This window comes from Staurois parvus, unplaced genomic scaffold, assembly GCF_062004578.1.
Source record: "Staurois parvus isolate SC_StPar_1 unplaced genomic scaffold, SC_StPar_1.0 ptg000115l, whole genome shotgun sequence".
NCBI lineage: Eukaryota > Metazoa > Chordata > Amphibia > Anura > Ranidae > Staurois > Staurois parvus.
This window is the reverse complement of record NW_028317911.1, coordinates 1,146,967-1,163,061: the sequence shown is the minus strand read 5'-3', so window position 1 is coordinate 1,163,061 and position 16,095 is coordinate 1,146,967. Positions and strand designations below refer to the sequence as shown.

Here is a 16,095-nt window from a genome sequence, read left to right as displayed (position 1 = left end):
GGAAGATGCATTTTTATTGCACTTTTTTTACCGCACCAAAATTGCACCAAAAATGCAGCAAACAGGACTTTGAAAAACACAGCTGAAATAATCAAAATAACTTTGGGAGCAAGCTAGCACTCTAAAGCTACTAGACCACTGATCCGTGGCAAAAACGCATATGCGTTTTTTCCACATTTTTTTGTGGTGTGTTTTGTTAAAGGACATGTGACTCAATAACTGCACCAAAACAGCAGCGCAGGTGCATTTTTGATGCGTGTTCCATTGATTTGAATGGGAAGATGCATTTTTGATGCTTTTTTTTTACCACACCAAAAATGCAGCAAGCAGGACTTTTAAAAACACACTGGGCCCGCAACAGATCAGTGTAGAGTTCCAAAGGAATACATGGTCACACATTTTTCTTTCGCTTTTTATAACGCAAAACATTTTATAACGCAAAAAGTGTGAAAGCAGCTTCACATCATGAACGCTGCTGCCAGACTCATAGATCTCACTAACTGTTCGGTATCTGCCTCCCCTCTCTGCCAATCCCTCCACTGGCTCCCAGTTGCCCAACGGATAAAATTCAAAACTCTAACAATGACATATAAAGCCATCCACAAAACTGCTCCAACTTACATAACCAATCTTATCTCTAAATATCACCCAAACCGTACTCTCCGCTCTTCGCAAGACCTCTTACTCTCTAGCTCCCTCATCTCATCCCATGCTCATCTCAAAGACTTCTCCAGGGCGTCACCCATCCTCTGGAACTCCCTACCCCAATCTATCAGATTATCACCTACTCTACTTGCCTTTCGGCGATCTCTGAAAACCTATCTCTTCAGGGAAGCCTATCCCGCCCTCTGCTAATTCTGGAATCCTTTACTCTTCCAACCACTCCATCCCCCACAGTGACTACCTACTGTACCATTCACCCCGCCCTCCTAGATTGTAAGCTCCAAGGAGCAGGGCCCTCAATCCCTCTTGTATCGAACTGTATTGTTACTGTATTGTCTCCCACATTAATGTAAAGCGCTCAGCAAACTGATGGCGCTATATAAATCCTGTATAATAATAATAATATAACCACAAATCATTTTAAACCAAAATGGAGGAATTGGGCAGTGCTCTCCTATCTTGCTAAATGAACAAACTTTCAAAAAATGTGTGAATAGACTTATTCCAAATGCACTTGAAGTGTTATTACCTATCATCAAAATGTTATAAACTCTTAAGTAAATCATAGTGTTCTACATTAAACATAATATCATTCCAGCCACAACAAAGATATCAAACGTGTTCTTGTACTAGTAACCAAATGATTAGTGTCCATATATTTGTCTTCATACTATAAAGCACCTCCACCACTTGCCTGAAATAGCCTCAACCTCTTGCTGAAATCACCGCATGAATAAATTATTATGCGCTCACCCTCAGTTGTTGACCTCTAGAGTACATGAGGTCTAACATGCCTGTGTAATGATGCTTTCTTCACCAGCCAACATTCATGTATCTCCAGCTTAGACCACTATCATCATATTCAAGGAAATTTATTACATGTATGTTCCTCAATATAAACAAACATGGATATCTAGTGCTGTCCGTTGCAGTAAATATTTATTATTATGCCATTAAAAATACACTCACTTTTTTTTTATCTTATGATAAAAACAGCACTTTGAATCACATCCAGTCTTCATGTAACATAGCGTTCCTTCAAAAATTACAATCCTACTGTCCTCCTGACGGGATCCCTGGCATTCCACCCACTAGTGTGATACAGAACTTACTGGACACGTTGCTTCCTCTACGAACTTCTTCAGAAGCTACATGCCAATCATTGCCATCACACTCTATAGGGACACTCTATAGGGACACTCCCCCCACTGGTGCTAAGATACTGATCGACATTCTCCCATGCATTTTCACATTGTTGGGTGTGTGCACTAAAGATATTTTATAGAGGTTTGTTGTTGGAGGTTTATATAGGAAGTGGCATGAAAGTTTTAATTCTCACAATTTTTTTTTAGGTGTGTGCACTAAAGGTATTATATAGAGGTATTTTGTTAGAGGTTTATATAGGAAGTTGCATGAAGGTCTGTTCACATTTGCACATTTAAGAAAATAGGAGAGTGCTGCACAATTTCTCCCTTTTTGTTTTAAAAAAGAATTGTAAAATTACTAATGGATTCTGTTGATGCTTTCTTAATGATATCTTGCTTCTTAGGCATCCCTATAGTAGATTTGAATGTTTTCATACATTGGATTGTGTCTCAAATGAGTCATTTTGGTAAAAAGGCAGCCTGAATATAATAGGTTTTTAGCTACAGGATAGGACTCTCACCTCTGCATTATATACCCACTCATAAATATGAGTGTAAAGTACTTGATTTGATATTGTGGAGAGAGAAAATAATCACACTGCATAATTGTTTTGTAGGCAGCTCCATTCTCACTTTAGTTATTGCTAATTTTGTCTGCAAATTAGATGTTCTATGTCAGGTACTAATTTTCCTGATAAATGTTGGAGACCAACACACCTGTTTTTCTTTTCTTTAGCGTGGTTATACTGCCAGACATGAAGTAAAGCAGTTCCACTTTCTCTCATGGCCAGAACATGGTGTACCATTTCATGCCACAGGGTTGCTTGCCTTCATCCGAAGAGTCAAGTCCTCCACACCCCCAGATGCTGGACCTGTTGTAGTACATTGCAGGTCAGTAATAGTGTGAGTGTGCACTGTTTGTCCAATGCATTTCATGTTTTTTCAATGTGTGGCTTCAACTTCTATCTGTTTTTACCTACAGTGCGGGAGCTGGAAGGACAGGCTGCTACATTGTCCTAGATGTAATGCTGGACATGGCAGAATGTGAAGGGGTTGTGGATATTTACAATTGTGTGAAAACACTATGCTCTCGACGAATAAACATGGTTCAAACACAGGTAATAATGCTTGTTAGGGGTCCATGTGTTAAGGGGATAAAGCGGATAGTGGAGAAAATTTACTGCAAGCAAAATGTTTGCCAATTGTCCATTTTGTTTGATCCAGGAGCAATACGTTTTTATCCATGATGCAATCCTGGAGGCATGCCTGTGTGGTGATACAGCGATACCAATTTGTGACTTTAAACAAACTTACAAGGAGATGCTACAAATAGATACACAGAGCAATTCAACACATCTGAGGGATGAATTCCAGGTACTGTACCATTCCCAACCAATGACAATTTTTCTTGCTATGATTGTACTTCCTTGCATTAAACAGCTCATTTTTCTGTATAATGGACAAGTGGTTGCCAATATTGGTATTCAAATGTTCAAATTTCAAAACCCTAAATCTTGCTTAATCCTGCAGTAAAGTGGAAATTTTCCACATAAGTAGAAAAATTACACCTATGTAGATATTATCTAGCCCTGCCCAAAAAATTCAGGTCAGGGTAGGGCAGATATAAATAAAGTTGCAAAGCATCATACATTCTGAAGAGATCAGCCATGTTTTCTGTTTCCTTCAGACCTAAGTAAGTCCATGCTAGCCTAAAGTAATAGGTTCGCTTTGCAAAAGGCACTGTATGCTGTCAGAGCTTACCTGTCACCGCCGCTACAATTTATTCCAGAGCTTTGCCTTACTAAAATCCTTATTCAGTGCCTGAGCATCTAGTTGGCAGGCTGTCATGTAGGAGTCAGGGGGGTGTGCACAGACTTGGTCATGTTTTACTTTCTCAGAAATTCCCAACTTACATAAATCTTTGGGTGCCCTGGTGGTTGATTTAAAGTGGTTGTAAACCCTTGCCGATACCCAGTGAATTGAATAGCCTCAGGTGATACACAAAGATGAAACAAATTCTCTTACATGAGTTTTTGGCCCCATGTACACGGGACACTTCTGAACAATGGAAACTAGAACAATGGAGTGCTGGAAAACGTAGGTTAAAAAAGTCTGTTTAGTCGCGATTGCATAGCACATTTATGTGTGTTTGCGTTTAGAAGCATTTTTTAAAGATAAGCACAGGAGAACCTCCCACATGCCCCGAATGCACTAAAAAGTGGTAATTTATTAACTATTTCAGACTGTTTCAGAGAAATACACAGAGTAGAAGCAGAGACAGCAGTATGTGTTGAGATAATTAGGTGTGAGTTGCTCATTAACATTTCTTTTGTTTCCAAGGGTGGGATAGATGTCTGGTGGAGTGAGTCATTAAGGTCACCTGGCAGGGGGTCTGCATGAGGAATCTGAGGTGTGAATGGGCATTAACATATCTTTTGTTTCCAAGGGTGGGAGAGGTCTGAGGTGTGAATTGGTCATTACAATGTGTGACTAGCTTGGTAGGAACATCCTGTGTTTTGTCCATCTGAGTACCTTGAAAACGCTTTGCATGCATTTTTCATGATGAAAAAAGGCTCTGGACAGCATTTGGAACTGGAAGAGTTGAAAAAAAGACGCGTTTACAAGCGGTTTGCGTTTGAAACGCTGATAAAATCGACTTCTGAACGCAAGTTTTCTGCGTTCAAAAAAAACGACTGTAAACTCAAATGCTTGTAAATGAGGATTTGTACATGGACACATAGGAAAACATTAGGGTGAGTTCATGGGCTGCTGAAAAAAACGCTGAACAGCTCCTAAACGTGTGTTTATCAGCTGCAGTGTACATGAGCCCTTACTTGTCTATCTGCAGTCTTTTTTTGTAAATCCTTTCAAAAGTGCTGATTTTAGATAAAACCCTTCTGCATGTGTCAGCATCACAGAGAAGGGGACAGAGAGCTGCAGTTAGAGCTCTGTGAGAGGTGATTGGAGGAAAGGGATGCATCCACCCCACACAGCATACAGAGGAGCTACAGTCAGGTCCATAAATATTGGGACATCGACACGATTCTAACATTTTTGGCTCTATACATCACCACAATGGATTTAAAATGAAATTAACAAGATGTGCTTCAACTGCAGACTGTCAGCTTTAATTTGAGGGTATTTACATCCAAATCAGGTGAACGTTGTAGGAATTACAACAGTTTGCATATGTGCCTCCCACTTGTTAAGGGGCCAAAAGTAATGGGACATTTGGCTTCTCAGCTGTTCCATGGCCAGGTGTGTGTTTTTTCCCTCATTATCCCAATTACAATGAGCAGATAAAAGGTCCAGAGTTCATTTCAAGTGTGCTATTTGCATTTGGAATCTGTTGCTGTCAACTCTTAAGATGAGATCCAAAGAGCTGTCACTATCAGTGAAGCAAGCCATCATTAGGCTGAAAAAAGAAACCCATCAGAGAGATAGCAAAAACATTAGGCGTGGCCAAAACAACTGTTTGGAACATTCTTAAAAAGAAGGAACACACCGGTGAGCTCAGCAACACCAAAAGACCCGGAAGACCACTGAAAACAACTGTGGTGGATGACCGAAGAATTCTTTCCCTGGTGAAGAAAACGCCCTTCACAACAGTTGGCCAGATGAAGAACACTCTCCAGGAGGTAGGTGTATGTGTGGCAAAGTCAACAATCAAGAGAAGACTTCACCAGAGTGAATACAGAGGGTTCACCACAAGATGTAAACCATTGGTGAGCCTCAAAAACAGGAAGGCCAGAGTTTGCCAAACGACATCTAAAAAAGCCTTCACAGTTCTGGAACAACATCCTATGGACAGATGAGACCAAGTTCAACTTGTACCAGAGTGATGGGAAGAGAAGAGTATGGAGAAGGAAAGGAACTGCTCATGATCCTAAGCATACCACCTCATCAGTGAAGCATGGTGGTGGTAGTGTCATGGCGTGGGCATGTATGGCTGCCAATGGAACTGGTTCTCTTGTATTTATTGATGATGTGACTGCTGACAAAAGCAGCAGGATGCATTCTGAAGTGTTTCGGGCAATATTATCTGCTCATATTCAGCCAAATGCTTCAGAACTCATTGGACGCCGCTTCACAGTGCAGATGGACAATGACCCAAAGCATACTGCAAAAGCAACCAAAGAGTTTTTTAAGGGAAAGAAGTGGAATGTTATGCAATGGCCAAGTCAATCACCTGACCTGAATCCGATTGAGCATGCATTTCACTTGCTGAAGACAAAACTGAAGGGAAAATACCCCAAGAACAAGCAGGAACTGAAGACAGTTGCAGTAGAGGCCTGGCAGAGCATCACCAGGGATGAAAGCCAGCGTCTGGTGATGTCTATGCGTTCCAGACTTCAGGCTGTAATTGACTGGAAAGGATTTGCAACCAAGTATTAAAAAGTGAAAGTTTGATTTCTGATTATTATTCTTTCCCATTACTTTTGGTCCCATAACAAGTGGGAGGCACATATGCAAACTGTTGTAATTCCTACACCGTTCACCTGATTTGGATGTAAATACCCTCAAATTAAAGCTGACAGTCTGCAGTTAAAACACATCTTGTTCGTTTCATTTCAAATCCATTGTGGTGGTGTATAGAGCCAAAAATGTTAGAATTGTGTCGATGTCCTAATATTTATGGACCTGACTGTATTCTGTGAATAGACAAGCTGTCTGCTGAGCTCCCCCTCTTTCCAAAACAAATGTATCTCATGTGTCCGAAAACTTGTCAGAAGTGAGTCATGCTGATAACAGGGGAATGAGCACCAGAGAGAAACCAAGAGCTTTGCAGAGAGACAAGTAAACACTACGGATATCTATGCTTTGTTCAGGTTCCATGATTGAGGTTTACAACCGCTTTAAGGAGGTGCGGGATGATAAACCACTTGCAATGCCTCCAGTAAATCAAATCTTAAAATGGGTTTTTGTTAACCTTAGTCCACATTTTTTAAAACTGATAAATTCTTGTAACAACCTATGTTCTATGCTATTATGCAACATACCAATACCTTTCTACAAAATGGTGGTCATCTCCATACAGACATTGACTCCCTGTTGCATAAATGTAATGAGATGGGCAAAAGATGGCTTCAGCCCCTGTTCTCCACCTGTAGAGTTCTGTACAGGTGGAGAACAGGAGTTGAAGCCATCTTTTACCCATCTCATTACTTTCATGCAACAGGTAGTCGTGTCAGTGCGCATATGGCCACCATTTTGTAGCCTACTGGAGCCTGACCGGCCCATTCTGTCTTGCACCAGTCTTTTCACATGCCAGTCCAACTGACATGTGTTTGGAAGGGTATTCGAATGATATTATTTTTTATTGTTTTGAGCTACATACCAATACCTGTCTTTTATTGTAGACCCTTAATTCAGTGACCGCACAACTTGGTGTTGAAGAATGTAGTGTTGCTTTGTTACCGCACAACAGAGATAAGAACCGCAGCATGGATGTGTTGCCACCAGATCGGTCTCTTCCCTTACTCTTGTCTGCTCATGGAGAGGACACCAGCAATTATATTAATGCTGCCCTTACTGATGTACGTATCTAACACTGGAGTACAAATTGGACAGAAATGTTCTGGCTCCATTTGGAGTCCTTTATTGTATTTTCTTCTCTACATCTAGTCTTTAAAAGGAGACTAGTGTGTTTTCAGCAAGCACACATTTTATATCATTATTGAAAAGCTTACCTGAAAGCAATTTTGGATGCGATTTTCACATTTTTTATTTCCTCACTAAGCTATATTTTCATGATGGCATTTTATATAGAGAAGTTGTAGATTCTCGCTCTTGCAGCAATCTGTAGGTCAGACAGTGCAAGTCAGCAACATTTCTGAACAACTGCTGTGAGAAAAAAAAATTCCATACAGAATAAGACACCTAGAGTGTATATTGTTTTCTCTGAATCATTTGGAGTCTAGACTGACTGAGAAACTGGACACAGAGAATGGTAGCACAGACTGCACTGCAGTACTATGCAGGGGGAACTTTGGACTACATCTCTAAGTCTAATTACATTAAAGCCACTACATTTACGTGTCTGCATAAAAACAAAATCACATGCCCTTTAAAGGGATCCATTTAGATGTATGCATTGCCACAACCTGTTTCAGCACATATGCCCTAGTGTGCTGCCATGCCATTCATTATTACTAAGCAGCAACAGTCTATTCAGACTCATGGAAATACATAATGAAAGTATGTTGCCAAAACAAGATGATGTGCATCTTTAGCTCATGCATGTTAATGCCACACAACAAGCCACTGGGCACAAAGGGTAGTCTTTTTAATGCTTTTAAAAATACATGGGAAAGAGAACTGCTTTATAATAGACATAATCGTAACCTATTAATGTACAGAAAACCTTCTTTCTGTGTAAATGTATTTATATATGTACATTGATTGAGCAATACTGGCTTATTATATATGTAAATGCCACCTCTGGCATAGTAGTGTTGCAAAGGTATACCTTGCTGATCATCTTATCTCTCTGAAAGTCTACCAGATAGTGTCTGCAGACTAGTACCATGATAAATAACCACAATGCTCCTTGTAACCATAGACTGTGTGATCTAGGTTTAGCAGGACTTAGGTCAAATAAACATAAGAGCAGCAAGAAAATACCTTTTTCCCTTTTTTTTTTTTTTATAACATGCCCTATTTATTTATTTGAATTGTGACTTTTAATAAACTGACTGTTATGTCCGTCTTCTTTGCTTTTTTGTGTTACATCCCTTTGTCTGGTTTTATAATATTCTTAATGTTTTATGCATAATTCTCTCACCATATATGCTTTGTTGTTTTCCAGAGTTACAAGAAAAGTTCACATGTCATTGTTACTGTGCATCCTCTGCAAAACACAATCACAGACTTCTGGAGGCTAGTCTATGACTATGGCTGTAGCAGCATTGTCATGTTAAACCAACTTAATCAATCTAACTCTGCATGGGTAAGTGGATGACTTACCTGATCATGCTATATTGCTACATTTAATCTAAATATTTTAAAGGGGAACCCTTGTTAGCTGATTTTATTGCAAATGAGGGGGAAACGTTTTGCCTGACAGGTTTTTAGTAATGGTCCCACAGAAGGGAACTATGGCAGGCCTTCATTTGCCTCCTGTTAGTATTGATGCTGTCACAAGCCTGTGAGTCTTACTATATTGAATAAACCCCACAGTATTGAACATTACTGGACCATGGAATATTTTGTTCTTTTCTTTGAGTGGCACATGAATGGCAGTGTAAATAGCCTTTGGAGCCATTGTGAGATCCATCTGGTTGGGGACCAGGTTGTGACAGCCATGGAGTTTGGTGATTACCTCTGTGACCGCGGAAAGTCTCTCTTCTCATACTACTTTTAACCTCTGATGGTCTGGAGGTTATTTACTTTTGGTAAGAAGCAAGCACTGGTGATGGCACTGGTGATGGTAGAGTCGCACTTGCAAGGTGTTTTGTGGCAATTGAAGTGGCGGTGACATATATATTGGAGCAAAGGATTAATCATTACTTCCACAGTTCATTGACTTTATGAACTTTTATGAACTGGTGTATTCATTATTTTTATTTGAATAGTTGGCACAGTGATTCTTTTAGGCATGAGAGCATTTTAGTCATTTATTATGTGATCCATATTTTTAATGTGATTATGTATATCAATTGTTTATTTTTTAATATTTATTTTTTATGTATTTTTGGATGTGCATTTATGAGATTGAATTAGTACAGTAATACCTCGGTTTACAAATTTTATTCATTCTGCAGGACCTTTCGTATAGCGAAAAATTTGTAAACCGAAAGGCTGTTTCCCATAAGAATGCATTGAAAACCAATGAATCCATACCGAAGGTCAGAAAAAAGCAAACACTACTAAAATACTGTACCGCATGAGTTATTTTATCAAGTCATGTGGTATTTTAGTAGTGACAGCCATGTGTTAATGTTTCAGCTGTCAGTGGGGTTCCCCACTGACAGCTGAATGTAAAAGAATTGCCGGCAAATAAAAAAATTATTTAAAAAAATGACATGGGGTCTCCCTTCCCATCTATACCAAGCCCTTTGGGTCTGGTATGGATTTTGAGGGGAACTCCCACGCCAAAATTTAAAAAAAAAATGGCGTGGGGGTCCCCCCAAAATCCATACCAGACCCTTATCCGATCTTGCAGCCCGGCAGATCGGATAGCCCCCCCCCCTCCTGAACCATACCAGGCCACATGCCCTCAACATGGGGGGGGGTGCTTTGGGGCAGGGGGGGCTCCCCCCCAAAGCACCTTGTCCCCATGTTGATGGGGACAAGGGCCTCTTCCCCACAACCCTGGCCGGTGGTTGTGGGGGTCTGCGGGCGGGGGGCTTATTGGAATCTAGAAGCTCTTTTAACAAGGGGGCCCCCAGATCCCGCCCCCCATCCTATGTGAATGAGTATGGGATACATGGTACACCTGCTCATTCACAAAAAACAAAAAGTGTAGTGTGAAAAAAGACAGGACACAGTCTTTGATAAGTCCTTTATTAAAAGAAAAAACTAAAAGAATGTCCCCCTGCAGTAGATCCAATGTCAATCACGATGCTCGCTGTCACTGCCTACCCAAAAAAAGAATTAAAAAAAAGTCTCCGCTTCCGACGATGGCTGCCAGCCCTTTGGCTCTGAGCTGGCTTGACAGTTCTTAAATATGTAAGGGGTGGGGCCACCCAGGGACATCATCTGAGTGACCCCGCCCCATGTGACATCATTGGTGTCACATGGGGTGGGGTCACATGCGTGATGTCCCCGGGTGGCCCTGCACCTTACATATTTAACCCCTTGACACCGACATCACACAAATATGCGACCTCACGGAACTGGGCTTTTTTCCGTGGGGCCGCATATTTGCGTACCTGTTTTTGTGTTGGGAGCGCGCCACACTGCATGCTCCCAGTACAAAGACCGTGGTGTCACTGAGTGCCCTGGGTCCCGTTCTAACGATAGGGAACTGGGACTCCCGATTCCAGGTCACATGATCGCTGTGATAGCCTCTGATTGGCTATCACAGTGATCAATCACTGTGCAGCCCGGGCCCCTTGTTTTTCTCTCTCTAACTCCTGGCATAGAGAGAAAAAAAATGTTTGTAAAAAAAAAAATAAATAAAGAAATATTAAAAAATAAAGAAAAAATACCTAGATCAAGGTCTGATCTTGTTCAGTACCAGAGTTATTGTTTGGGTCAAGGTCAGGGTCAAAGGTCAGGATTTAAAAAAAATAGATTGGAGTCAGTGTCAGTGTGTTTTAGGGGAAAAAAAAAAGACAAAAACAAAATGCGCACTATTGTTTCTGGGCTGTACTACGGGTACAAACAACGAATAACATACACATATATGGTATCCCTGCGATCGTCAAGAGCTGGAAAATTTATTTTGGGTTGTCCTTTGGTAGTAGGTTATGGTAGTAACAAGAAACACACAGCTAAATAAAAACAATTTTTGTTTTCTATTTTGGGCCAGTTTTCCTTTGATAATAAAAAAAAATCAGGAGATGTCCATTACCATTTACCACCAAATGAAAGCCTAATTTGTTCTGAAAAATACGCTGTATAATTCACCTGGATGTACAAAGTAATTGTTATGATACGTACGGTTTTACTAATACATGTCAATGTTGCAAAATTGTGCTTAGGCATGTAGATTTGTTTTACCCTAAGGCGTGAAGGGGTTAAGAACTGTCAAACCACCGGAGCAGGCAGACGGCTGGAAGCCATTGTCCTGAGTGGAACCTTTTTTTGGGTCGGCGGTGATGGCAGGCATCGTGTCAAAGACCGTGTCCTGTCTTTTTTCACACTACACTTTTTGTTTTTTGTGAATGAGTAGGGGTACCATGTACCCCATACTCATTCACATGGGGGGCCAGGATCTGGGGGCCCACTTATTAAAGGGGGCTTCCAGATTCTGATAAGCCCCCTGCCCAATAAGCCCCCTGCCCACAGACCCCCACAACCACCGGCCAGGGTTGTGGGGGGGACCCCCACGCCATTTTTTGTTTTAATTTTGGCGGAGTTCCCCAAAGGGCTTGGTATGGATGGGAGGGGGGACTCCACGCCGTTTTTTTATTTATTATGGTGCCTGTCTTTAAATGTAATTACCGGCTTTTTTTTTTTTCTTCACTATAGCTCAAAAATTCAGCTGTCACTTTCCCCCCAGCTAAAAGAAAGAAAGTTTTCTTTTAGTTTAGTTTATTTCCCCTAGTTAAGAGAAACAATGTTTCCTTATATTTTCTTAAAAGAAACAAAGTTTCAGTTAACTCTGGGAAAAGTGACAGCTAATTCTGTGAGCTATAGTGAAGAAAAAAAAAGCTGGCAATGGCATTTAAAAATCGGCACTGATATACACTTCATATTGCGAAAAAAATTCGTAAACCGAGGCATTATTTTCAATGTATTTTCATTCGTAAACCGAAAATCACGTTAACCAAGGCGTTTGTAAACCAAGGTGTTACTGTATTTTTATTTAATTGAGTTCTGATGCACTTTTTGAATTGCTAGTTAAAGAGACAGCGCACTTTTTTTGGGGGAAGACTCCTGTTAGTATTGACTCAATGACGATGAGGTTTATGGAGAGAAAGGCAATGAGCTGCTGTAAAATCAGAGGGCTAGTTTACATGGGAAACGTTTCTATGCATTTTGCAGAAAAGGCAAGCATGCTGCAAATGGCATGCTGCATTTTCCTACATCACTTGACATAGTCTCATTCAGGCTTCATTATAGAAAGAGATACTTGAACCCCAGGCATCTTAGTGTATGTCAAACAGCATGGCAAGATATATTTTATAGTGTGAATGGGCCCTGCGGTACAGTATAGTGGAAAAGTGAGTTATAAACTGTTTCCACCAGGATTTCTATGTATTGCCTTGACCCTGTCTTGCAATAAAAAGACCCTTATTTTCAGATACAATATTGTTGCTATATGTAGATAAACAATAGTGGTTTATATTCTTTAGTATTATATAGCTTAATTCTTACAAAAATAAAAAAATGTGTATGACTGTTTACAGTGCCTTGAAAAAGTATTCATACCCCTGAAAATTTTCCACATTTTGTCATGTTACAATCAAAAACGTAAATGTATTTTATTGGGATTTTATGTGATAGACCAACACAAAGTTGTCAAGTGGAAGGAAAATCATAAATGGTTTTCAAAATTGTTTACAAATAAATAACTGAAAAGTGTGGTGTGCTTTTGTATTCAGCCCCCTTTACTCTGATACTCCTAACTAAAATCTAGTGGTACCAATTGCCTTCAGAAGTCACCTAATTAGTAAATAGACTCCACCTTTGTGTTATTTAATCTCAGTATAAATACAGCTGTTCTGTGAAGCCCTCAGAGGTTTGTTAGAGAACATTAGTGAGCAAGCACATCATGAAGGCCAAGGAACACACCAGACAGGTCAGGGATAAACTTGTGGAGACGTTTATAGCAGGGTTAGGTTATAAAAAAAAATCCCATGCTTTGAACATCTCATGGAACACTGTTCAATCCATCATCCAAAAATTGAAAGAGTATGGCACAACTGCAAACCTACCCAGACTGGGGCGGAGGTTCACCTTCCAGCAGGACAACAACCCTAAACTTACAGCCAGAGCTACAATGGAATGGTTTAGGCCAAAGCATATTCATGAGTTAGAATGGCCCAGTCAAAGTCCAGATCTCAATCCAATTGAGAATATGTGGCAAGACTTAAAAATTGCTGTTCACAAATGCTCTGCTTCCAATTTGACAGAGCTTGAGCTATTTTGCAAAGAAGAATGGGCACAAATATCACTCTGGATGTGCAAAACTGGTAGAGACATACCCAAAAAGACTTGCAGCTGTAATTGCAGTGAAAGGTGGTTCCACAAAGTATTGACTGGGGGCTGAATACAAAATGCACGCCACACTTTTCACATATTTATTTGTAAAAACATTTTAAAACCATTTATCATTTTCCTTCCACTTCACAGTTATGTGCCACTTTGTGTTGGTCTATCACATAAAATCCCAATAAAATACATTTACGTTTTTGTTGTAACATGACAAAATGTGGAAAATTTCAAAGCTTATGACTACTTTTTCAAGGCACTGTATAGTGGTAGTTTTACTGTCTTCACGTTATTAGAATAAGTGAGGCATTCATCGCAAAATATATTTATTGTAGTGTTTTTATATTTATTTTTCCCAAAACAAAAATATTATAATTATATTTACCTGTACGTTTCAATTGTAAATATTTCCTGTATTCATTAATATATGTTTCCTCCACATTACCCTGCCTACCTTTATAAATCCCAAGGTTGTAATTTCAATGCTCTCCTAATTCTCCATTGTGATCACCACCAGCCATGCCTGCAGTACTGGCCAGACAGTGGAATCTCCAGATATGGACCAATGGAAGTTCAGTTTGTGTCTGGTTCTGTAGATGAAGATATTGTAACTCGTCTGTTCCGAGTGCAAAACATAACAAGGGTGAGTTGCCAGTATAGCTTTGTACATATACAGTAGATTCCAATTTAAACTGCTCAGTTTTAGTTTGTTCTGTCTAGTAAAAAGAAGTGTTTACTTTTTGCAATACCTTTTTACCCATAAATTGCTTAATTGCAAAATTAGGGGAGTAGAACTAGGATGGATAGGTACCTTTTAAAATCCGTTCGCTCAGATGTCAGGTTATTGGGTGGCTGCAACAGCAGGAGTAAGCCAGCCAGTTAAATATGCATGATATATACAATATCTCACAGAAGTGAGTACATCCTCACATTTTTGTAAATATTTTATTATATCTTTTCATGTGACAACACTGAAGAAATTACACTTTGCTACAATGTAAAGTAGTGAATGTACAGCTTGTATAACAGTGTAAATTTGCTGTGCCCTCAAAATAACTCAACACACATTCATTAATGTCTAAATCGCTGGCAACAAAAGTGAGTACACCCCTAAGTGAAAATGTCCAAACTGGGCACAATTAGCCATTTTCCCTTCCTGATGTCATGTGACTCGTTAGTGTTACAAGGTCTCAGGTGTGAATGGGGAGCAGGTGTTTTAAATTTGTTGTTATCGCTCTCACTCTCTACATAAAGATGGACTAGGCTATAAAAAGATTGCCAAGACCCTGAAACTGAGCTGCAGCACTGTGGCCAAGACCATACAGCGGTTTAACAGGACAGGTTCCACTCAGAACAGGCCTTGCCATGGTCGACTAAAGAAGTTGAGTGCACGTGTTCAGCGTCATATCCAGAGGTTGTCTGTGGGAAATAGACGTATGAGTGCTGCCAGCATTGCTGCAGAGGTTGAAGCGGTGGGGGGGTCAGCCTGTCAGTGCTCAGACCATACGCCGCACACTGCATCAAATTGGTCTGCATGGCTGTCTTCCCAGAAGGAAGCCTCTTCTAAAGATGATGCACAAGAAAGCCTGCAAACAGTTTGCTGAAGATAAGCAGACTAATGACTTGGATTACTGGAACCATGTCCTGTGGTCTGATGAGACCAAGATAAACTTATTTGGTTCAGATGGTGTTAAGCGTGTGTGGCGGCAACCAGGTGAGGAGTACAAAGACAAGTGTGTCTTGCCTACAGTCAAGCATGGTGGTGGGAGTGTCATGGTCTGGGGCTGCACAAGTGCTGCCGCCACTGGGGAGCTACAGTTCATTGAGGGAACCATGAATGCCAACATGTACTGTGACATACTGAAGCAGAGCACGATCCCCTCCCTTCGGAGACTGGGCCACAGGGTAGTATTCCAACATGATAACGAACCCAAACACACCTCCAAAACAACCACTGCCTTGCTAAAGAATCTGAGGGTAAAGGTGATGAACTGGCCAAGCATGTCTCCAGACCTAAACCCTATTGAGCATCTGTGGGGCATCCTCAAACGGAGAGTGGAGGAGCGCAAGGTCTCTAACACCCACCAGCTCCATGATGTCGTCATGGAGGAGTGGAATAGGACTCCAGTGGCAACCTGTGAAGCTCTGGTGAACTCCATACCAAGAGGGTTAAGGTAGTGCTGGAAAATAATGGTGGCCACACCAAATAATGACACTTTGGGCCCAATTTGGAAATTTTCACTTAGAGGTGTACTCACTTTTGTTGCCAGCGGTTTAGACAGTAATAGCTGTGTGTTGTTATTTTGAGGGGACAGAAAATTTACACTGTTATACAAGCTGTACACTCACTATGTCACATTGTAGCATAGTGTCATTTCTTCAGTGTTGTCACATGAAAAGATATAATAAAATATTTACAAAAATGTGAGTGTTGTACTCACTTCTGTGAGATACTGTACATGCC

General features: G+C 40.5%; 1 protein-coding gene across 4 annotated transcripts in view; it reads left to right on the top strand.

Moving 5' to 3' along the window:
- PTPRU (protein tyrosine phosphatase receptor type U) overlaps positions 1-16,095 on the top strand; it is a 212,753-nt gene that overhangs the window by 179,244 nt on the left and 17,414 nt on the right. For all 4 annotated transcript variants that reach the window (XM_089671891.1, XM_089671889.1, XM_089671892.1 and 1 more), the window contains 6 exons: positions 2,545-2,699; positions 2,791-2,926; positions 3,033-3,182; positions 7,169-7,345; positions 8,617-8,757; positions 14,149-14,274. In XM_089671891.1, coding sequence (XP_089528017.1) covers positions 2,545-2,699; positions 2,791-2,926; positions 3,033-3,182; positions 7,169-7,345; positions 8,617-8,757; positions 14,149-14,274 — 885 coding nt within the window. The remainder of the gene's footprint in view (positions 1-2,544; positions 2,700-2,790; positions 2,927-3,032; positions 3,183-7,168; positions 7,346-8,616; positions 8,758-14,148; positions 14,275-16,095) is intronic.